This window comes from Phalaenopsis equestris, unplaced genomic scaffold, assembly GCF_001263595.1.
Source record: "Phalaenopsis equestris unplaced genomic scaffold, ASM126359v1 Scaffold000044, whole genome shotgun sequence".
Taxonomy (NCBI): domain Eukaryota; kingdom Viridiplantae; phylum Streptophyta; class Magnoliopsida; order Asparagales; family Orchidaceae; genus Phalaenopsis; species Phalaenopsis equestris.
In genome coordinates, this window is record NW_018164486.1 from 152,932 (window position 1) to 176,936 (window position 24,005).

General features: G+C 33.9%; 1 protein-coding gene across 1 annotated transcript; it reads left to right on the forward strand.

The window, feature by feature from the left end:
- The first annotated feature begins 683 nt into the window (after nucleotides 1–683).
- On the forward strand, nucleotides 684–23,984 carry LOC110019073 (probable lactoylglutathione lyase, chloroplastic). Its single transcript, XM_020716612.1, has 9 exons — nucleotides 684–886; nucleotides 2,251–2,455; nucleotides 2,551–2,675; nucleotides 2,846–2,910; nucleotides 3,765–3,977; nucleotides 4,079–4,126; nucleotides 21,965–22,072; nucleotides 22,556–22,696; nucleotides 23,647–23,984. The coding sequence occupies exons 1-9, from the start codon at nucleotides 778–780 to the stop codon at nucleotides 23,686–23,688; spliced, it is 1,056 nt and encodes a 351-aa protein (XP_020572271.1). The 5' UTR covers nucleotides 684–777; the 3' UTR covers nucleotides 23,689–23,984.
- The last annotated feature ends 21 nt before the right edge of the window (nucleotides 23,985–24,005 follow it).

Genomic DNA, 24,005 nt, shown 5'->3' on the forward strand with positions numbered 1-24,005 from the left:
CTCTAAAACCTCCAACCCCCTCTCATAAGTGGGGTGAGCTTCTATTTATAGTGTTCTTGGTGCAATGAATGCATGAATATGAATTGCTTTGATCGGATGGTCCGGAGGGTCTTTTTCGATCAGACGGTGTTTGATGGACATTTGAGTGCCTGAACGATGTCGGAATTGAGCAAGCTTGGGATTGTTTGATTCATCTTATCGAGACGCTCGATATGATTATTAACTTGCTAGATTCAATATTCATTTAATCTTCTAAATATGTCCGAAAAACTTTCAATAGTGGTTTAATGACATGATCTCAGCTTGATTTGACTCAAATTGGACTAATTTTTGTAACATAGGCTTCTTCATGTTGAGCCGATCAGTTTGACTGTTAGTTTGCTGAAATCATAGTTACAGATGAGTTTTAATCGATGTTTCAATATTTCTTGCTCAAAAAGTCATTTCGAGCTCTTAGTTATGCCTCAAAATTTGTATTGGATGATGAAATTTTATTGAAGTCCTATCACTTATATTATTCGAATTTCATTCCAATTTTAATGGCCACTTCTTTAAAATTGAATTATTTTATTTATAAATAGGTCTCCTTTTGGTAGCTTCCAAAATTATAGAGAATAATTACATGGTTTATTATTATTTTTTTTAAACTAGAAAATTGAGGCGCTCGATAATGATATCTGGGATTTGGATGGGTCTCAAAAGACTGGAAATTTACTCTTTGTTTTAAGGGAGTATAGCCAAAACGATTCCTCGACTGGACCGTGAAAGCTTCTACCCATGGCCGCCACCGCTGCCTCTTTCCGCCCTCTCACCGTCGCTGCGGCTCGATCTTCCTCTTCATCCTCTTCCTTGTCCCGTCGTTTCGCTCTCTTCCACCTGGCTAGCGGTGAGCTCCGTCTTGCTCAATATTCCAGAATTAACAGCGCGTTTGGAATCGCAAAGTTTCCCAATTTTTTTCTGAGCTAAGCCGATGTGCTTGTTTTGGTCAATTTCTACCATAAGAACTAGTTTCTTTTCCAATCTTTAATACTTGGATGTTAGGTTGTGTTGATTTTTTGCGAGTGAGTTTTGTCAGTGGGCGGGAGTAGTGATGAAACTTTCTTCTTCTACTAAAGTGGAGACGACTTGCAAATTTTATGGGAGGGGTTTTGCTGCGGAATTACTTTCTTGTCTTGATTTACTTGCCCGTTTTTTATTTGCGGGGAATCACTGAAATTGATGAAAGGTTGATCAGGATGCATGGATTCACTGCTTAATATCTTATAAATTGGGCTTATTATCTAGTTGCATGGGATTTTTTTCTTTTTTTGATTCTTGGGTTTCATTGTGCGAGTATTTCAATCGGGTGCATTTGCAGTACAATAGTTGTCACCAGGATAATGATCATGGCGATGATGATATTGAGGTGCATTTAAGGTCTAATACATAATTAAAGTTTGACTTTTCATAATCCTTGGTATGTTGAGAGTATAATTATTTGAATGGTAATGGGTCTTTTTAATCTTTCATTTGTCTAAAGGCGAGGCTTTCCTTTCTCTCATCTATGATCATTTCTTGTGCACGATAAATCATGAAATGCTTGAGCCATTCTGAGGATGTTTTTCAGGGGTGATTAGCTTTTTAAGGCTGAAAAAAGTTGAGTTTGAGTAATCTTGTTCTGAGTTTTGTTTTTCAATTCAACAAATACTTTAAAGATTGAAAATGTAAATAAGAATGTGCCCTTAATTCCCATCCTGGACTTGATTGGGCACTGATGGCTTCTTGACCTATTTGTTGATTCAGCAAGCGCCTTCTATGGATACAAAGCTTGTACTATGATCCTTTCACCCTATTATTTACGTTTGCAAGATTTACATACATATCACTCGATTCATATGTACTTACATATACAACAACTAAACTTCAACTTTTACATATGTAAAACCTTACCCATGCATGAATAGCTGTATTTCACCTTTCAAAAGTTAAAATAGTAGTATTTTTCAAGTGACACGGAAGATTTGGGCGGTATAAATGTAAAAAGTAAAGTTTAGGTGTTAGATATGTAAAGTCATAAGAGTTGGACCGTACGTGTGTAAATGCCCCTTTAGTTTTTAGTACCAAACTTGAATACTGCAAGGGATGTTTCTTATAATACTCTTCTTGTACTATGTATCCAGTTGGATTTTGCAATTTGAATTGAAGCAATGAATGTATTTTTTTCCACGAATTTTGCATTATTTGTGAATATTTTATGGCATGAATGTATAGCTGTGCCACAAGCCCAATTATTTGGAATGAAGCCTTTGCGATTAAAAAGAGCAGCAGCAGATGACGCTTTAGTTCGTTCTACTGGGAACATTGCTCAAACTAGCACCACTATTACTCAAGAGAACGCCTTGGAATGGGCCAAAAAGGATAACAGAAGGCTACTTCATGTTGTTTATCGTGTGGGTGATTTAGACAAGACAATAAAGTATGTTTCTCTTTCTCCACAAGTATCAAGTCTAAAGTTAACTCATTGATTCTATGGCTTTGAAATCCTTGCGCTTGTTCATTTTTGGTGGTCAGATTTTACACTGAGTGTTTGGGTATGAAATTATTACGGAAGCGTGACATTCCCGAGGAACGATATACAAATGCTTTCCTTGGCTATGGACCTGAAGATTCACATTTTGTTGCCGAGCTCACTTATAGTAAACTATTTCTCTTACCGTTTAACAAGCTAATATGAATCATTATCCTATTATAAATGTTCTTTTGTGTATTTAATGATGTTCCATGCTTTTCATAATTTTGTAAATTGGAATTGTTTTTGTAATACTCTTCTTGTTTTTTTTAAGTATATTTTTCTAAACCATGACAGATTACGGAGTTGAAGAATATGATATTGGAGCTGGTTTTGGTCACTTCGGTGTCGCAGTTGAAGATGTAAGCTTTTGTTTTCATGTTATGCAGAAACAATTGCTTAGAATGTGATTATAAATTTCTTATCTAGTTTATGATACTTCATGTTTTGTTATCTACTCATTGTAATTTGTGATTCTGTAAAACTGACTTGTGTCATTTTTGCTTGACAACAAAATTATTTAAGTGTAGTTTAGGAAATATTTCACATTCTAACATGTTCATATCATCTTTATATTATGGGAATGATGAACTTTGCAATGGACTTATTCTGTGGAACTTTGGTATTACCGAAAAATAATACTTGTCAAGACCATGTTTTTCTAATAATGAGACTAAATTTTGCAAAATCAAGATGAGCGAGGGATATCACTTCATCTACAATTTTTTATTTGATTAATACTTTGGCCTTCTAATAGCCATTACAAAAGAAAATATAATCTATGTATTTAAGAACTAATATTAAGCCATTTCCCAGTGCAACGGGCCTTTTAAATTTATGGTTTGAAGTTGGTTTGAGACATACCTTGATTTTAAAAAATTATTACGGGTTGCCCTTCTCATGTTTAAGAAAAATGTGGAATATTTAGTATGTATTTCATCATCCATTATATTTAAACCCTTCATAAGCTCCTTTAATCAAATCCTTACAATTATTTCCAAATAAAGTGTACCGTCTTTTAGCCATCTCAGTTGAAGTTTAGAGGGTCCTAAGGTGATTATTCGCTGTAGCATTTTAGACATTCTTCAGTGTATGATAGACTGCTGCATATCATAACTCAGAGATTGTACAGATATGTACTTTCATTTTAAATAATTTCATTGGTTTTATATCTTCAATGAGCATCTCATTAGGTGTATATATTTATGCCAAATAGGTTGCTAAAACTGTTGATCTTATAAAAGCCAAAGGTGGTAAAGTGACAAGGGAACCTGGTCCTGTTAAAGGAGGTAAAAGTATTATTGCTTTCATTGAGGATCCTGATGGTTATAAGTTTGAGCTTTTGGAAAGAGGTCCAACACCAGAGCCATTGTGCCAAGTAATGCTTCGAGTGGGAGATCTTGATCGATCCATAGAATTCTACAAGAAAGTGAGTCTGTGTCATTTTATAACACATTCAAATATTTAACGTGCTTTTAGCTTTGCTCACTCATGCTGTTTAACCTTGAATTTTTCATATTTTCCACGAAGGCTTTTGGCATGGATCTTCTACGTAAACGAGATAATCCTGAATATAAGGTAACTTTTAGCTAATTTAGTGAGTTTATTCACTCCTCTTTCACCAAGTACATTTAAAAATTTACTGCTTAGTCTTTTTAGGCGTTGCTCCATTTTGCATAACTTCAGCTTTATAACTTTGTGGAAAATTCATGGTATTTGTATCGTTCTAAAAGTACCATAATAATTGTTGCTATTATGGTTGTGTTAGCTGGAGTCCTCAAATGCGACTTTATGTGTATCTACATTGAATATGCCCGCTTATTTCCAAATAAGAATTATAATTATTGTGCATCTTTAGACCTGTTAGATATGTATGGTCATTGAGCTAGCTGCACACATTTTCACTCCTCTCTAAATATTTATAGATATTTCAGCCCTACTTTTTATGTTTTCTCTTTTACTGTAATATTTTCTTAGGACCAGTCGTTTGAACTTAGCAAATTGGCATCTATTTGTCATCATGCAAACTATTTTTTTAGCAGGGTAGCTTACTTTTTATTTTTTCTCTCTCTTTAAAGCCCGTTTCGTGTACTTGTTTATTTCCTGAAATACTTGTAGATCTCCCCATGCTTTAAGTCTGTTTACTTTCGTTTGGATATTTGATTTATCTTCTCTGTTAATAGTATTTGTTCTGTGTGCTGCGCTGTTCACTGGCCATTGCTGGTTAAGCGCAATCATTCTTTTTGATCTGATAAAAGCTTAGTGTCTGACTCGATAAGTGTAAGTTTGCTAAGATATCAATTGATTGCTTCCAAATAAAAAACTTGTTTTAGAAAGTGTTGATTTCATTATTATTTATTTTATGTGAGGAAATGAAAAAATCACAACTGATGGATTTTGAAGGTGCTTGTAAAATTTAAAATAAATATTAATTTCATTCAAATAATGAAGCCTAGAGCATCCACCAATTTTCAAAACCTACTTTTAAGGTAAATTAATCAATCGAAAGAAAAAGTTGACCGACAGTGCTTGGATGCTGGGTATCAGATCTACTTCATTTCATTATCACCTGATGTTGTGTTTTATGGTTTCTATTTAATCTTAATAGAAAGTGGGATAAGAAATTTAGTTCTTCTTGTTCTGCAGCTCTTGACAACAACTACCTATAGCATCAGGTCTAGGCGTTGAAGGATAAGCTTCAGTTTTCTTGCCCAGGAACCATTGCATAAGGAATGAATAACAAGAATAACTGAAGAGTGCTGGTTGAATCTTCTACAAATTTGAGTGGTTAATTAATCAAGTATAATAAGGATAAGATCTAATCTACTAATAAAAAGTTCCACAAAAATATAACTTTAAATTACAAATAACAAGCAATTTAACTTCAAAACACATGATAATTCCAAATTTTGTGCTTTCATTAAGAAATAATCGTATTAAAAAATTCATAAAATTCAAGCTCATCCTTTATAGTCCTGTAACTTGAGTTTTAATCTGATGTTTTAGCTTTCAGGGCTTTGATCTTTATATACATTATTAAATTGATTGTGATTACACCTATGAATTCTTGGCGATATCCTTTTTGATGTCGATGGTGTGGAATTATGCTCATTAATATTTACTTTATTCTATTTATTACTTGCTATATTTTGTCATGGTATAAAAAGGGTAATTCCTTAATTATAGGTATTTATGTTTATTCCATAATTATAGGAATTACTTAATTGTAGGGAGATTTCTTTCCTCCTTTTATCTCTTGTACTCACCTATTTATAGGTGAATTATCTATGTATTCAGTGAGAAAAAAAGTTATTCAAAATTCACAGATGGTGTGATATGAGTTGGATGATGTAGAATCATGTGATCTAATCTCTTGATTCCTTCGTGATTTGATGACTAAATTGTGTGGGATATTTCTTTTTGGGTTTCTTTGAAATGAATTAATGGGAATATTTTTAATAGGTTTCGAGTGTTACTGGAGTGGATATGGAATGTTTTGAGTTGGTGGAAGAAGTTTAAGAAAATATGTTGATTGGCTTAAGATTTATGGATCAATTTTTAGTTGAAATTTTATAGTAGTGGAAGAATTGGTTTATTCATGGAAGAAGGTTATGGCCTAGAGATCAAAAGTTTGAGATGTTTCTTAACTAATAGATATGATTTTACATAAATTGGATTGGTAGTTATGAAATTTTAACGCTTGACTTTTAAATGTGGACTATTCACGATAGGTGGATAGCAAGAGGTAGAATTTTATGGATGAAATAAGGCTAAATCTTTATAAGGGTTTGGAAAAGTGACGGGAAAGTAGGAGAACAAGAAATAAGAGAGAAGTAGACGTTTGGATTTGTTAATTGTAATTATGTTTGGCTCGTAAATCAATACGAAAGTTGGTTACCCCAACTGCTGCAGACATTAATTTTTGCATTGATTCATGTTACATTTCATTGAATCAGTTGGGATATAAATAATACATGAAGTGCTCCAAAAAAGAACTCGTAAAGAAACACACCAAAATTCGTCTATAAAAATTCATTCGTAGGCTATAAAGGCTGCCCCCTTCATGATCTTGTCATATTTGAAGACATAATACCACATCGATTTAAAGGATTTAATTAACTATTTTATTGCTTCTCTTGAATTTTTATTTAGGGCAAACTTTTATTTGAAAAACTGATTTTAATATTTAAAATATTTCATTCAAAAAGCATATGGTGGGCCTCCATTTCCTAAATAGAAGAAAAGAAAATTGAGATGTATATAATTATCATGATAGTCCACCTTTGGTGAGAATTTATTTTGTTGTTTGCATCAACTAAGTTATTTTGTTATTTGCATCAACTCTCCACTTGATAAACTCTGCATCATATAGTATAAAATGTCGTGTTTAAATGATTGGGATAATTCTCCATGTGTCTATAGATGTGGAGTATTTATTTAGTTTTAGGTGTATCATAATATTTATGGCTACTGAGATAATTGATAATGACACTAATTTTGAAAGTTGACTTTTATTTCCTCTGTACTTTTTCCCCTTATTTTGCAAATATCAATATGCTTAGTTAAAGTTGGATTTAGTGGTGGAGAGCCTTGCCGGAGAAGTTTTAAAGCAATTTTGTCTCCTATTAGTTATGTTGTTGGCTCTTTGGATTGATTAGTTTTCCTCTTTTTTGAGAAAGAGTAGAAGTTTTGGATCTTTTTGTCTCTGATATCGAATGATGGGGATTTCTAATGACATTTTAGGGGTTGTTAGAGCGGAATAGGAGGTTTAAAGTTAGTGAAAGGCTAAAAGAAGATGAAACTAACGGTCACAGTAGGTGAATAACTAGAATTAGGTTTATAAATTGAAAGTGGGATGTTAAGGTTGTTGGAGTGGATGTAGAATTTTAGCTAACTAGTGTACATGATTTTAAATCACTTGGATATGTGGTTAGTATGTTAAAATTTATATGTAAATTGGTCACAGGAGCTGGACAACAACAGTTAGGATTTTGTAGAAGGGATGCAACTTAATTTTATTGAAGCTTAGCGTGTATTAATGTTTTGGGAAGGTGGTGGAGATGTGAGAGAACAAGAAATAAGAGAGAGAATAATATGCTAGTTTGCAAACCATAATTGTGACTGTGATATGATCCAAGCAAATTTTCCACAAAAATTAGGGCACAAAATAGTTTTATTTCAGAAACACTAAATAACGCAACACAAATACATAATTATAAGCTCCTACAATTCGAGTGGTAGGCAATCTTTCCCAAATCCTACAATTTAAGATGTAGGAAATGTCTCCCGAACCCTAAGATGCAATACATAATCTCATGCATATCTCTAACCCCATATTAGCCCTATTTATACTAACCAATAATAAATGAGAAATGACTAAATTATCCTTAGGTGAATAAAGACTAAATTGCCCTTAGGTGTCGTCATAACATTACTCCCCTCTCAAAATTACACCTTGTCTTCATGGTGGGAAAAAATGGCTCTTGGATTAGGTCATATGGCTCTCATGTGGCTTCATCATCTGACAATCCTTTCCATTTAATCAAAAATTCTATGCGACTCTTATCGTCTCGAAATGTCATCTTCAGTCACATCCGAATTTGATGTTACCCTAACTTTAAGTCAATCCTAGAGAATAGTGCCACCCTAAATAACTCATTTAGTAACTTGTTGATCACCGAAGTCTCTGTCAACTCCGTATCATATGTCTCTTCCATGCGATGCCACTCAATTAAGAGTCCCAACCCTGCGTCTTGAATCACTATCATTATTGTTTTCAACGTTACCAAAGTTTTACATAGCATGGGGTCGCTAAGAAACACCATCATCTTGTCTCTCTTGTGAATATGTTGCAATGCCAAAATCACTCCCTTAAAAACTCTTTTGCTCCTCACCTATCCCATTCCCATCATTACTCTTGGATCGCCTTTCGTCCGAAAGGCCGCCGCCGCAATGGGCATCGACGGAGTTAGATGCAACCCTCCGCTGGGGTCCCATCCACCATGGTTCCTTGTTCCAGACCAAAATTGTTCATCGCGATCTTTTCCAGTCCTGAATTGCATGCCCCTTTGTTCAACCTATTATCGCTCGTTCCAAACCTTCAGATGTCATGCAATTCACTTCAGTTGCTGCCACTTGAATTTACTTTCAATTCCTCAATCTTGCCTGCTTCAGTTCATTCTACCCATTCGGAGGCAACACTATTCCTTCCAAATTCTACTGATCGATCATGCTCTCTATTCCTTCGCTCAATCATGTGGCTCTAGATCTGCCTAAACAAGTGACGATTCCTTGATGCTACACAATTTCTTCAGATGTCTGCCGCTCGAGTCAGCTCCCAATGTTTTTGTCTGATCTCTCATCTCCAGATATACCTATAGCAACAACGCTGCTTTGGTGTCTCACAAATCTTTCTAGTTACCGCCTGTCACGTCCACTCAAGATGCCATCATTTGATCCTGCTACAGGCGGCGACGACTTTGCATGCAACTCCATGATCTTCATTTTTTTCATGATTGTGAACCTCTACTCGAACCGCCTCTCTATGGATGAGAAATGCTCTTCCATTATCGAACATTTCTCTGTTTCAGATATGATGTTGCTCATCTTTTTCTCTAACTTCTTTCAGAGCATCTATTTTTTTGTTGTTGTTATTATTCCTAGGAAGATTTTCTAACATGGAGGTGAATTTTCTGTGCGTTGCGATCTTGTTATTTTCTTCCCAATTAGGTCGATCGATTGTGACTTGCAGTTGTGAATAACCAAGAGAAGGTAACGACATTGCTAGTGACGCTGTGCAATCCTCATCATATGCTGCAATTTGGAATTTCTATACCCAGCGTTCATGTCAATTAATCTCACGTTGTCCACTGCGGATAGCAAAGGGAAGTGAAGCGATTGTTTCCACTGTATCTCTAACTCCCATCATCGCTTCTCAGGTAGCTCTTATCGCAATTATATCACTGACTCCCATCATCTCTTCCCTTTATACCGCGATCTTGTCAAACTAGGTCACGCCGCGATCTTTTCTTCCCTATAGTTGCTGATATTCAGTCACGAGGCTCCTATATGTCGCGAATCCTGTCGGTCTTCCCCATAGGTTGCAATCCTTTCGGCTCCTAGCTGGCAAATGCGTCATGCTATAACACAAAGGTGTCACGATCCCTTTGTTGGCTTCTTCGAGTGATTCGATCCGTCGTCTCTTCCCAACAAGCTCGATCTTGACTGTATCCAATATTCAAATTTCTGTAAGGGTTGATTCAGTTGATTTCCAGAATCAAATGCTTTGATTTCACTTGATATGATCCAAGTAGATTTTTCACAGAAATTAGGGTACAAAATATTTTTATTTCAAAAACACTAAACATCACAACACAAATGCATTAAGATAAAGCACCTAAAATTCAAGAGGTTGGTCATCTATCCCAATTCCTACAATTCAAGACGTAGAAAATCTCTCCCAAATTCTATACTCAAGACACAAGACCCAATTTTATGTATAACCCTAACCCTAAACATATTAGCCCTATTTATGCTAACTAGTAATAAATGATAATTGATTAAATTGCCCTTAGGCCCCGTCATAACAGATTGATTCACAAATCAATTCAAAACTTGATTACACCAACTTCGTGTAGATGTAAGTTTTTACAAGAGATCAACATTATTTTTGTTGAATTAATTGGGGTATAATAATTATAAGTGCTATAGAAAGAAGAAAATATAAGGAAATACAACAAAACCTTTCTTTAAATTTTTTTTTCATGAGTTATGATAGTAGACATTGTTAGGTGTAACCTGTGACTTACCTACCTCACCTACTGCTTCTCACCTACCTCTCTCCCGTTTTTTTTAAATAGCCTCTTTTAGCCTATTATAAGTGCTAAGCGAAGCCAAGCCCTCTTGATCCCTCCGCTGCTTAATCCCTCCACTCCTTAAGCTTGGCTCGACAAAGCTTACTAGAAAGGCTTACGATGGAGAGCTAAGAGAGAGAAAGAGAGAGAAAATGAGTTTTTTTGTAAACATCAAGGCGCTAGACGGTGTAATTTTTCTAAATAATAAAATCCTCTGCAGTTCCGTGAATGTAGTCAAATTAGCCAAACTACGCAAATTTGTATGTTATTTTTTGTTTTGTAATTTTTCGATCCGGTTTTTCACTTTATTACTGTCGTTTTTTCATAACTGATATCAGAGCTTTGGTTCGAATCTAAGAAAGAACGATGGACGGAGACGAAGTGATGACATCGGGGATCAAAAAGTTTAACGACACAGATTTTGGTTACTAGAGGATGCAGATAAAAGACTCTCTCTATTGGAAGAAACTTCATCTTTCGTTACTAGAAAAGAAGCCGGAAAAGATGGACGGGGCAGAATGGAATATGTTGGATCGACCTCATCTTTCGTTACTAGAAAAGAAGCCGGAAAAGATGGACGGGGCAGAATGGAATATGTTGGATCGACCGATTCTGGGGGTTATTCGATTAAACCTGTCGAGGTCTGTTGCCCACAACGTCATAAAGGAAAGGACTACTGCAGATCTCATGACAGCTTTATTGAAAAGCCATCAACGAATAACAAGATACACTTAATGACAAAATTATTCAATTTGAAGATGACGAAAGTGTGTCTGTTGCTCAACACCTGAATGATTTCAATACTATCACAATTCAATTGTCGTCTGTTGAAATTGATTTTTATGATGAGATACATGCGCTGATATTGTTGATTTCATTTTCAAATAGTTGAGAAACTATGAGGATCACAGTTAGCAGTTCTGCAAGTAAATATAAACTGAAATATGATGATATTCGTGATTTGATCTTAGCTGAGGAGATGCGCAGAAAAGATTCTGGCGAGACCTCGTGTTCGAGTTCGGTACTGATTGTTGATTCTAGGGGGAGATCACAGGACATGAACTCAAACAGAGGAATATCAAAATCAAAGTATGGTCAGCAGACAACCTGCTGGAATTGTGGCAAGGTTGGCCACATAAAAAAAAAGAACTGCAAAAATCCTAAGAAGAAAAATAATGATAGCGTAAATGTGGTAACCGAAGAAATACAAGATGTACTATTGCTGACAGTTCACAGTCCTGTTGATAACTAGATACTGGATTCAGGGACTTCCTTTCATATATCTTCCCACCTTGAGTTGATGCGAAATTATGTTATAGGCGATTTTGGGAAGGTACATCTGGCTGATGGAAAAACTCTGGACGTGGTGGGGATGAGAGACGTTGATATTGCACTCTCTAACAAGAGCAAATGAACCTTGCAAAAGGTCTGACACGTTGCGGAGTTGAAGAAAAACCTAATCTTTGTTGGGCAACTTAATGAGGGTGGTCATTTAGTAGTATTCTCAAATAGTACCTATAAGGTTACCAAATGAACCTTAGTACTTGCTCGGGGTAAGAAAACTTACACCTTATATATAACTAAAAGTTGAACCTTAGTACTGGCTCGGGGTAAGAAAACTTACACCTTATATATAACTAAAAGTTTACTCAACACTATTGTTTGTAAGAAAACTTACACCTTATATATAACTAAAAGTTGAACCTTAGTACTGAGTACTGCCTATGGGTAAGAAAACTGACACATTATATATGACTATAGATTTGCTCAACATTATTGCTACTATAGTTGCAGAGAGCACAACAGATCTGCGACATTGCAAACTTGGTCACATGAGCCAAAGCTATAAAGAAATCTTGCAAGATGAGAATTCGAGCAAGTGTGAGCTGACCAAGGAGGAGAGGGATTTCACACCAGGGAATCAAACTTGGAAGCTGACAAAATTTCTACCAGGGAAGAAGACATTGCACAACAAGTGAGTGTACCGGGTGAACACTGCGTTTAATGGCAGTAGAAGGCACAAGTCTGGACTTGTTGAAAAAGTCTTTCAGCTGAGGCAGGATATTGCCTATGCAGTGTAAGTTGTAAGCAGATTCATGAGTAACCCAGAAAAGGTAAGTTGTAAGCAGATTCATGAGTAACCCAGGAAAGGGCTTGGAGGTACAAAACTATGTTGACGCTGATATGTTGACTAAGGGTGTTACTCTTGAAAAACTGAAGTTATGCTCGACTTCAGTTGATTTTCCGGCGTGAAGATAGAAGCTATGAGTTGTAGAGGTGAAGGAAAATTGGGGATATCATAATTGAGGAAAAGATCGGCACTGTCAGCAGATGATGTAGCCAATAGGTGGTACAGTCAGTGTTTCAGTCTCTAAGTGGGAGAATTGTTAGGTGGAGCTGTGACTTACTTACCTCACCTACCACGTCTCTCCCATCTACCTCTATCCCATCTAGCTCTCTCCCACCTACCTCTCTCCACCTACCTCTCTCCCTTTTTCTTTAAATAATCTCTTTTAGCCTATCATAAGTGCTAAGCCAAGCTCTCTTAACCCCTCCGCTGCTTAATCCCTTCGCTCCTTAAGCTTGGCTCGACAAAGCTTACAAGAAAGGCTTACGATGGAGAGCTAAGAGAGAGGAAGAGAGAGAAATGAAGTTTTCTTGTAAACGTCGAAGCACTCGACGGCGTAATTTCTCAAAGTAATAAAATTCTCTGCAGCTCTGTAGATGTAGGCAAATTAGTCGAACCACGTAAATTTGTGTGTTATTTTCTGGTTTGCAATTTTTTGATCCGATTTTTCACATTATTGCCGTCGTTTTTTCATGAAAGACCTTCCTTAAGGTCTTTCATATTTGGAAATAAATAATACTACTCTTAAGTTAAAATATTGAATTAAATATTGGATTGTTTCTCTTAAATTTTTAATTTGGATGAACTTATATATTTCCAAAATAGGTCTTAATATTTTATAAGATTCCAAATTTTTATTCACAAAGAAATATTTAAATTTTTTCCTCCAAATGTTATATAGTGGGCCTCTATTTCATAAAAAAATAAGTGAAATTAAAAATAAGATGCAATTAATTGTCATCATAATTAGTCTTTGAAATTGAGCTAGTGAGAGATTCTTTGGTTGTTGCATATCATGAATGGTCAGATTATCTTTTTCATGATCTGATTTCTAGATCAATTTCCTTTGCTTTCATTCATGTTAGTGTCAACCTTTTTACTGTTCCTAATTAAATTTGGTATGTCTGCGCTTGGAACTATGATTTTCCTCAAAACATGTACATTATGCTTTGCTTGAGTTAACTACAGTTTTCTTTCTTGAATTGGTGGCATAGAGCTGACAAGTGGGCCAGATTAGTCTATGCACCCTTTAATGGCTATGGGATTTAGCCCTTTTAAGATCTAAAATCCATTAAGAAAAGCATATGTGTTGGAAGCACTGAATGAATATTCTTTTTTCTAATTAGCGCTCTTCATTGTTGCTAGCAAGCATGGGCATACATGTAAAATTATGCCAGCTTGAAAATTAAGCTCCATTTTTTTCAAGTTTATATAGCTTAATATATAAATAGTCTGCATTAATCCAGCTTGAAAATTGAGCTTCCTTCTTCCTAAACTCTAATGCCACAATATTTAGCAGAGTTCATTCGAACTTAATATCATGCAACACTGAACTTTGGTTTGTTATCTACTGGCTTTGTAAATGTCTACTTTACTATTGAACTTACAAACTTACCAACCGTTGTGATTATAGTGTTTATTGTCTAAACTCGCCAAATAGTTGCTTGTTTTATGTTTGTTTAGCACCCCCAAACAAGCATAGCAAAAAGAAAAAAAAAATTGAGCAAAATGTCATTTGCACATGGTCTAGGCCAATTGTATTTCTCTATAGATTGTGCGCCATTGTTTTTCTAAATCTACCTTGGTCGTCCATATAGCTGCAATTTAGATTTCTAAAAGGTGGCTTTTCTCAATTCCTATGTATTTTCATATCTAACACCTAAACTTTACTTTTTACATTTGTACCACCCAAATTTGTCATATCACATCAAAAATGCAACCACTTTAACTTTTAAAAAGTGATATACACCATTTCATGCATAGGTGAGGAGGTATGTATGTAAAAATTGAAATTTAGGTGTTAAATATGTAAATACATAGGAATTGAGTAGTATATATGTAAATCTTCCTTCTAATAACTTGTTTTCCTTCTAATAATTTGTCTAACATTTAGATGCATCCATCTTCCATACACAAGACATCAGAGTAGCTATTACCTTAATATGTTAAACAACCAAACATATGATATTTGATATTGAGAGAGATTATGAACCCAGAAATATCATTTAAGAAAACACCACCATAATGACGATAGATCCGAACATTCCCAATTAGCTGATCCTTGTATTGGTATCCAAAACTGTCTATTTTGTTTGAAAATAGACTCTAATGTACTTGGTTACATGCATCCCGCTTAAACTTAATTATTCGTTTGGCCCCACTTGTAGCTTGCCCAAGTGGCCTAGAGTAGAATTTTTTTCTCAACCCATAAAAATTTTTTTTTTTTCATTTTTTTAGGGCTTGTTTGGGACCAATATATATATATATATATATATTGTTTTGGCTTTTATTTTTTCCTTTATTTTTTAAAGTATGTTTGTTTAATATGTTTTAAGTACATTTTTATTTTTATTTCTAAACCACATAAACATATTTTTGAAAATAATTAAAATAACTTCTAGGTGCTTTGTGTGATTTCAAAAAAGATCATATCTTAATCAAACACACCAAACATATTTGTTTTAAACCAAAATATAAATAAAGCAAAAGATAGAAAATGAAAAATAGAAGTAGTACCCCACTGGCCCCTTGAAATACCTAAGTCTTATATATGGGTAGAGGATTAAAGCTTGTATGGATCGTCCTAAAAATCTAGTTCCTAATGAGATCATTGACGCAGCTATGTTTTATTTTGTTATTTTTTTTAATTTTATTTTCAAAATGATGCGATTACGTTTTTAACTATTAAGCATCTCAGCTTCCACTCAAATCTCAACAGATATAGATATATAAATAAAATAGGAATATTATTCTTAATTACTTATGGCATGCATGGGCGGAGATGTTGATTATCCCCACATGAATATTGAGCTTTTTTCCTTCATAAGTTTATGTTTTTTAAAATAACTTTCTTGATTCTTCCTGATGTTTATGTAGTTTGATATATCGATAGTCATCATTTTACCAGCTTGGAAATTGTGCTTCCTTCTTAAGTTTTTATATTTAGCAAGTTCATTGGAGCTAAATATCATGCAAAAAAGTAACTTCGGTTTCCTATTCCTTGGCTTGGCAAATTCCTACTTTACTATTGGACTCACAAAACAAAGTGTAGCGATCATAGTAGTCAATCAATTATGCCAATTAGTTGTTTCATTAATTCTTGCTTTGTGGCTCTCAAAGACAGCGGCATTGTAATATATATATATATATATATGCAGGAGCTTCTTACACATCACTTGTGCATGAGCATGCATTGTTGAAAATTTGCTATTCTTGTTTTTTCTTAAAAGTAGTCCTATAGTTGTTTTATTTATTTTCTTATCCCAATGCTCTCTTTCTCCTGACACGTTGCCCTACTTGCTAGTTAATAACTTCTTGTCCTGATTGTGCGGTTAGATCTATTACCTTTTGTATTAGGAGTTTCTTTAGTTTAAGGTTTTTTTTTTCGTGAATTATAATCCTTTGGTTAATGAATAAGTGTCCAATCCCATTTCATTTATGTTAATTTGAAAGTTGAGCTTGATGCAAGACATGTTTCTTTAGAGACACATTGTTGCATACGCATTTACCGCGAAGCCAATTTATGCAATATTTTGTTTCCTTTTTTTATTTCTTTCATATTTTCTTATTTCTAATTAGGTTTATTTCTATTAGGAGTCTATTTAAGTGTTTTTTTGTTGTTTGGGGAGATTGTTTTCTCTGATCTGTGATCTAAGGATGTTTTATCTTTTTTCTTGTGCAAATGGTGTGCATGTATCTTGCATAGAAATAAGTGGTAAAACTTCATCGTCGCACGTACCTTGTCATACTTCCGTTCAATTGCTGACATTCTGTCACGACTCGACCCGAAGCTTGGACGACTCGACCTGAAGCTTGGAATCAACTAAGATGGGAATATATGGTCGGATGGTATTAATCAAATTTTCTATTTTTTATTATCTATCACTATTAATGATTCAAAAAGGGTAAATCAAAGAGTCACTAGAAATTAAATTAAAGCAATTATAAATTTATCTTAAGTCAAGTTGTCTACATTTTGGTAAACATTTACTCTTTTGTCGTTGATATTTTAATCAATTAATTAAATTTGAAATATTAGTTTAAAACAACAGTGAACTGACTAACATTAGTGAATACTCATACTTCTAAAATACAGTAATATAGCAAAAATAGAATATTGATACTCCTAAACTATAGTAACATAACAAAAAGATAACAGTATGCATGCTAGTCAAAGATGATATAAATTTACCTTAAGTCAGGTTGTCAGCGTCTTCTATATATATATATACATATTGTCACTCTTATTTTAATCAATTAATTAAACTTGAAATATTAGTTTAAAACCACAGTGAGCTAACTACGTTTGTGAATACTCATACTCCTAAACTACAGTAACATAACAAAAGAGAATATTGATACTTCTTAACTATAGTAATGTAACAAAAAGATAGCAATACACATGCTAGTTAGAGATGATATAAATCAGTATAACAATAGATAATTTACTATTCCAGATATGATTTTTTACGATAAATTCATAACATTAAATATATTTTATCATATTAGTAACATGTTTATATTATTTTATATTTGTACAACTGTCACAGGAGCACTATCTAAAATTGTGTCAATTAAGACACATCAATATCAACAATCCTTTTCATTTACGTGTACGGGTATCTTAACATTTTCCGCTAGTATCATAAACGGGCGAATTCCATTATAGTTAAACATTCACATGCAAGTATACTATGAAAATCACTATATAATAATGATTAGTTTATTCTCATTTGCAGAACACTTAATATACTTGTGTAACATTCAATATCTATGATAATTTAGATAATGCCGAGTGCGCATATCATTACTACAATATGAATAAAAATTTAATAGAATCATAAATCATGAGTTGCAATGATTTTAATATAACTAGTGATAGTAACAATAAATATATTTGTTCTAGAAAAAGCAAAATTATTATTATAACATAAGGACATGAATACTTACCTCAATATCGTATGATTTGCTTTTAGATTTTCAATATTTTATTTTGATTCCCTATTTAATTTAATACTTATAAAAATATTCACAATAATTATTTTATTACGTAAGTTGTCATTTTATGTATATATCAACAATCAATTATTTTATTTAATATGCTAATTCATTCAAATCCTAATATCTAAATTTATATTTATTTTATAATTATCTTTATTTGACATTAGGCAAGGGAAGAATAAGATCATCATGTGGTCTAAGATGAAAAGTGTGATGCAATGCAAATAACTTCCCTCACATTCATCGGCACATGCCCCCTCCCCTCCCCTCCCCAACAACCCAATCCACCTAGAGTTCGCAAAAGAGGTTCTTCCGGCTGATTTTACTGGACCTGCGAAAGCATGGCCCACTCCTACATACATATGCAATCCACTCTCCTCCCCGGCCCTTCTCGACGCCCTGGAAAACTCTAAACAAGAGCTTGTAGAAGGTTTGCAAGTACTTTTTTATTTTTTTCTTTCAATCAGCTATTTGATTAGCCACTCCAAGATATAATACATATATTAATAATCCAAATTAATGACAATTGATTAATTGTATAAAAATCTTAATTCAGATACAATAACTATAATAATAATCCAAATCAGTGGTAATTAATTAATTATATGAAAAATGAATTGATGGGTATCATATTGCATGTATCTTTTCAGTGATTTCAGAATTTTTTTCCCAATTTCAAATCAGTCCAACAGGCCACGGGTTTAAATATGCAAGATAAATCCACTTTTAATTTATTGGGCTTAATTAAAATTATTCATAATTTTAGAGTATATTTATCTATTCTTGAAAATAAAAATATTTAACGAAAGAAATAAATTCTATATTGATAATGATTTCTATTACCTATGAACATAAAGTTTGTCTGGTTAAAAAAAATTATTAAAATTTAACTCTTTTTGCTTAAAAAATAAGTTGACTGATGTTATCATGCTAAAAATAGAACCCAAGTAATAATTTATTGATAATTAAATATATGACAAGTGGTATGCAAATAGTTCCAAAGTTTTTCTTAACTCCTAGTCGAACAAAAAAAAGGAAAAACTTTTCTCTGTTTGCATATATAATACAAGAAAATTAAGTGATGGCATTTTAGGTAAATTTTGATTCAATAAATTATTAAATATATAAATTTATTTTAAAATAAATATTTAAAAATTAATTATTTATTTATATATTAGATTCTTGTCAAACTAAAATGACAATATTAAAATGTAGAAGAATGTCTAAAATTTTCACCATTCATGATCCCCTGCCCCAAGGTTTTTCACATCTTTATCTGCCACAAACACTACCCTAAAGTTGCACTTAGCCCACCATGCCCATACGCTAGAGGTCCGCCTCGACCTGACTAACCTGTTGTTAGATTCAAGTAAGCACATCGATACCGTCTTCCTTGGCAACGGGTAGATGGTGCTCAAGGGCAAGGTGGTAATTTTTATTTAAAACAATTAATGTCAACCTCAAGTCTAATGAAAAGTGTTGTTTGAAAAAAAATATTTTGTGCCTTCTCTTTTAAAAGTGTTTTGCTTCGCCACTTCCCACATTACTAAAAGTATTTTGTGCCTCCACAACCTGCGCTAGAGAGACACTTTTGCGAAGTACACAACTGACTTCGATCAACTCATGTTGAAATATGAATTGGTGGAATCAAAGGAGCACAGTGACTATATCTTGGAGGACTGATCATTTATTAGTAATATGGATCAACTGCAACCTTATTGGTCCCTACTAGATGTGTAGACCTAGCATTAAAGGTGGAGAAACAATAATGTCACCAGATGATTGCCACACCTTACACATAGCTGAATCATAGGATCAAGCAATAAAAGTACACCTAGTGGAGCACCTAACCCGATCCCGCTAGAGGAGAAACACATAAAAGTGGAGAAAATGTGGAGATAGTCAATACTCTTAAATTCATCCCAGCAATGAAGTGTTTTATGTGCCACAACTTTGGGCACATTGCCTCTGATTGTCCAAACAAAATTGTGATATCTTTGACTGGACAGGGTTCAATGAAGGAGACAGAGGGAGAAGACCCAGAGGAGGACAATGGAGACGAATATTAGCTACCTACAAATGAGGGACAAATGCTAGTAATCTGACAAGTTCTTCAGACTGAACCCACGAGAGAGCATTAGTGGCTTTGTTACTACATGTTTAGTACTTGTTGCACCGTGAAGAGAAAACTATCCAATCTCATCATCGATGGAGAAAATTGTGAAAATGGGGTCTCTACATAGCTAATGAATAATTGAGTCTCACTACTCATAAGCATTCTTAACCATTTTCCCTGACCTGGTTGAAAAAAAGGAGAAAGATAACTTTTGATAGGAGGTGCCCAGTGGAGTTTTTTTATTGGAGAAAAGTTGCAAGATCATGTTTGTTGTAATGTTGTACCTATGGATGCATGTAACATTCTTTTGGGCCAACCGTAGCAATTTAATAAGGGTACATTTTATGATGGTCGCAAAAATACCTGCTTGCTTATGAAGGAAGGGAAGCATATTATACTTCCACATTAAAAGGAGTCAACCGTGATTGGCACTTTTTACAAAGATAGGAACTTTAGCGGCTCGATCATATTTCCACGTGCTATGGAGCGGCACCAGTGAAACTAGCCTTGGTGATTCTAGGAGATAGTGCCTTGGAAAAGATAATGACTGAGGTAGTGCGGCTCTCACTAGAGGAATTTCAAGGTTCTATGATCTTTAGTTTACCCCTTCGGTTGCCACAATTGAGAGCAGTCAAACATGTACTTCAAATAGAAGTGTGAAATTTTGAGCAATTTCCTTAAGGTCCTATAGTTGGGTGTTAAGTTTCAACTCAGTTCAGCAACGCACTCACAGTCAGATAGCTAGACAAAAGTGGCGGGTCACAACTTTAGAAATCTATTTTGATGTTTTGTTGGAATGAACATCCGACAATAGGATGCAGATCCTTCTAGAGAAGAAGAGGAGATCTCTCCTAGTTGGGAAGAATGATGGGAAAAGTGTTTCTTCAGGGATGTGATACGGGATCAGCGCTTACCACGAGATCATGGTTCCTCCATGATCGCGGGATGCCATCCCACTCTAGATGATGTCTCGAGCCAATTTATTTAGTTTTATTTTTATTTCTTTCAAATTTCCTTATTTCTAATTAGGAAGAACAAAAGACAACAAGTTTGAAGAGGGAGGAAGATTTTGGAGGTTTGAGAGAGATCACCACCTCGATCCAATCAGGCTAAACATACCCTCTGGGAGAAATTAAAGGACACAACACTTCAATAGCAAAAATAAGGAGAAGGAAATCTCCAAATAACATAAACCAAGCAAAAGTACCCAAAAATAGAAATTAACAACATATAAATAATCTCAAGCAAAATTTAGTCTTAATTCAATTCAAAATAGACATAAATATGGGGGCCCACAAGAGTTGGTCTCATTCAGTAATGGGGAAATTCCCACTACAGGCTACCGGGAAGGGATTTCACTTTCCGAGGCTTGTTTCTCATCCAATCCCTCTATCGCTGGATCGTAGGAGACCGCTTCCCTATTATAACAAGTGGAGTGATTTTTTAATTGGGCAGTTACATACATAACACACAATTCTTATGTATTTACATATCTAACACTTAATCATTCATATTTATATGCAGACCGCTCAAATCTTTAATATCACATCAAAAATATCACCGTTACTATCATTTTAAAAGTGAAATACACCTTTTCAGGCATTGATTTATGACACCAAGGTGTTATAAGTGTAAATATCAAACTTTGGGCTAGACATGTAAATACATAGAATTGGGTGGTATGCATGTAAATGCCTCTTTTCTAATTTTATAAAACTGTGTCCATTCATCGCATTATTCTATCTTTTAACCTGAAAGTTATAAGATACTGTTTTTTCTTGCCGTATAGAACTTCATTAGACTTTGATATCTTGTAAGTATCTCCTCAGGCTCTTGCCCTTTGCCATTCTCCTCGGAAAGTATTTTTTAGTGCTACCAATGATTAAATTCTTAGGTAATGATGATAATCATATAATTGAATTCTATTTTGTTTCTTTATCCCCACCTGTTCCTTTTCGTTTTCAATTTCTTTACTATCTTATAATTTATTGTGTTCGATTAATTTTGGCTACGAGTGTAGATATTTTTCTTTTTTGATATGATCACGGTTTAGTTTATAAATGGGTTTTTGTTAATATTCAAGATTTATTTGTTTCCAGTATACCATTGCAATGATGGGTTATGGTCCCGAAGACAAGAGTGCTGTATTGGAGTTGACATACAACTACGGAGTTAAAGAATATGACAAAGGAAATGCCTACGCACAGGTAATAATTCCACTTCAAGCTGCTGCATAATTTTTTTATTTTTATTTTATGCATACCACTCCACTCATTTCTATGTATTTACATATTTAACACTTAAATTTTATTTTGTACATTTATACCACCCAAATGTTTGTTATCACATGAAAATTACCACTATTTTAAATTTTTAAAAAGTGAAATACACATTTTCATGCATATATAAGGTGACGTACATGTAAAAATTGAAGTTTAGGTGTTAGATTTGTAAATATAAAGGAATTAAGGGCATGCATGTAAATCTTACTTTTGTTCTTGTTTTTTGTTTTTTTTTTCTTGCATTTTTCTTTACTTGAATGAGCTGCATGCTTGTAATTATTGTGATCTAAAGTATTGCATCTGTAATTTTTTAAATTTATGTTGATTTCTGCAGCCTTCTTTTGAATTTCCATCTCCTGGTGCTTATTACTATGATCTATGTAGACTGAATGTTTGTTGACCTGCCAGATTGCTATAGGCACCGATGATGTGTATAAAACTGCAGAAGCTATAAAATTGTATGGTGGGAAGATAACTCGGGAACCAGGCCCTTTACCTGGCATCAGCACTAAGATCACCGCTTGCCTTGATCCTGATGGTTGGAAAGCAGTAAGTTTTTTATATTATTATTTACATTTCTCATCTTCATTTGTTTTTATTTTCATGTTTATATGTATACTGTTAAAGTCAAGCTTCTATTTGAGATTATATTGGCAAAAATCATCACTTTTATACTGCTGCTTGTGGCTTTGATGATGAATAGGTTCTGATATTATGTTTCCTGGTTTGAGTTGATGTCCTTTCTTACCTGTTTTTTTTATTTTTTGTTTTTGGCATTTTGATTTTTATGGTATATCTTGATTTGTTTTTTTCTTGGAAAATTTACATACTTAGCACTCGATTCTTACACTGATTTTTATGGTATATCTTGATTTGTTTTTTTCTTAGAAAATTTACATACTTAACACTCGATTCTTATGGATTTGCATATCTAATACCTAAACTTCCATATTTACAGGCCTATGACTTTAGCTATGTATTAAAAGATAGTTTTGACCATTAATAAGTGTAATTAGTGCTATTTTTGATGTGATATGAAAGAATTGGGTGCTATGCGAGTAAAAATGAAAGTTTTGATGTGAGATATATAAATCCACGTGCATCACTGTGGGCTTTAAAACACAGGACCTTGTGGTTAGAAACAAAATTCTCAACGGCTAAGCCAAGCGAGCTACATGTATATTTCTTTGGGTTTAAATCACTTTTTGGGCTTTTACATGCATACACCCAATGCCTATGTATTTACCTATAGAACACTTAACTTTATTTTTTTTAGATTTATACTACTCAAATATTTCATATCACATCAAAAGTACCGTTATTTTAACTTTCAAAAAGTTATATACACCCTTTTATTCATACGTAAGGTGGTATATATGTAAAAATTGAAGTTTACGTGTTAGATATGTAAATGCATTTCCAGCTTTCTGATCCTGTCAATGGATTTTATGAATTTATTCTGGGCTGAATCTTTTGCATGGAATGTTTGTCTTTTGCAGGTTTTTGTTGATAACATTGATTTCGCAAAGGAATTGGAATGAGGGATCTGCTGCAATTGACGGCTTTTTCATCTGGCCAATCGTTATTGAAGAAGCCGTCTGTTTCAGATCTGAATTTGTAGATAAAGCCTTTCGTTCTACCGTGTGAAGGTGTAGTATAGATTAGCAACTGCACTCGGTGAATACTCTGTAGATGTGAGTTTTATTTTGAAATGTTTGCTGATTAATTTAATTTTTTTGTTTTTTTTAGGAAATGGAGTTTAATATTATGTTATCAATGTCAATCTGTATTCTGTGCAAAAATTTATGTTTGTCTGCAGGCATTTTTTAATGTTGAAGGTTTAAAATGGAAATAAAAA

Excerpts from the sequence above, each read along its gene's own strand:
- LOC110019073 (XM_020716612.1), top strand. The coding sequence starts at position 778 with ATGGCCGCCACCGCTGCCTCTTTCCGCCCTCTCACCGTCGCTGCGGCT. Across the intron at positions 2,676-2,845 it reads TGTTGCCGAGCTCACTTATA|ATTACGGAGTTGAAGAATAT; the intron begins GTAAACTATTTC and ends AAACCATGACAG. Across the intron at positions 2,911-3,764 it reads TCGGTGTCGCAGTTGAAGAT|GTTGCTAAAACTGTTGATCT; the intron begins GTAAGCTTTTGT and ends TATGCCAAATAG.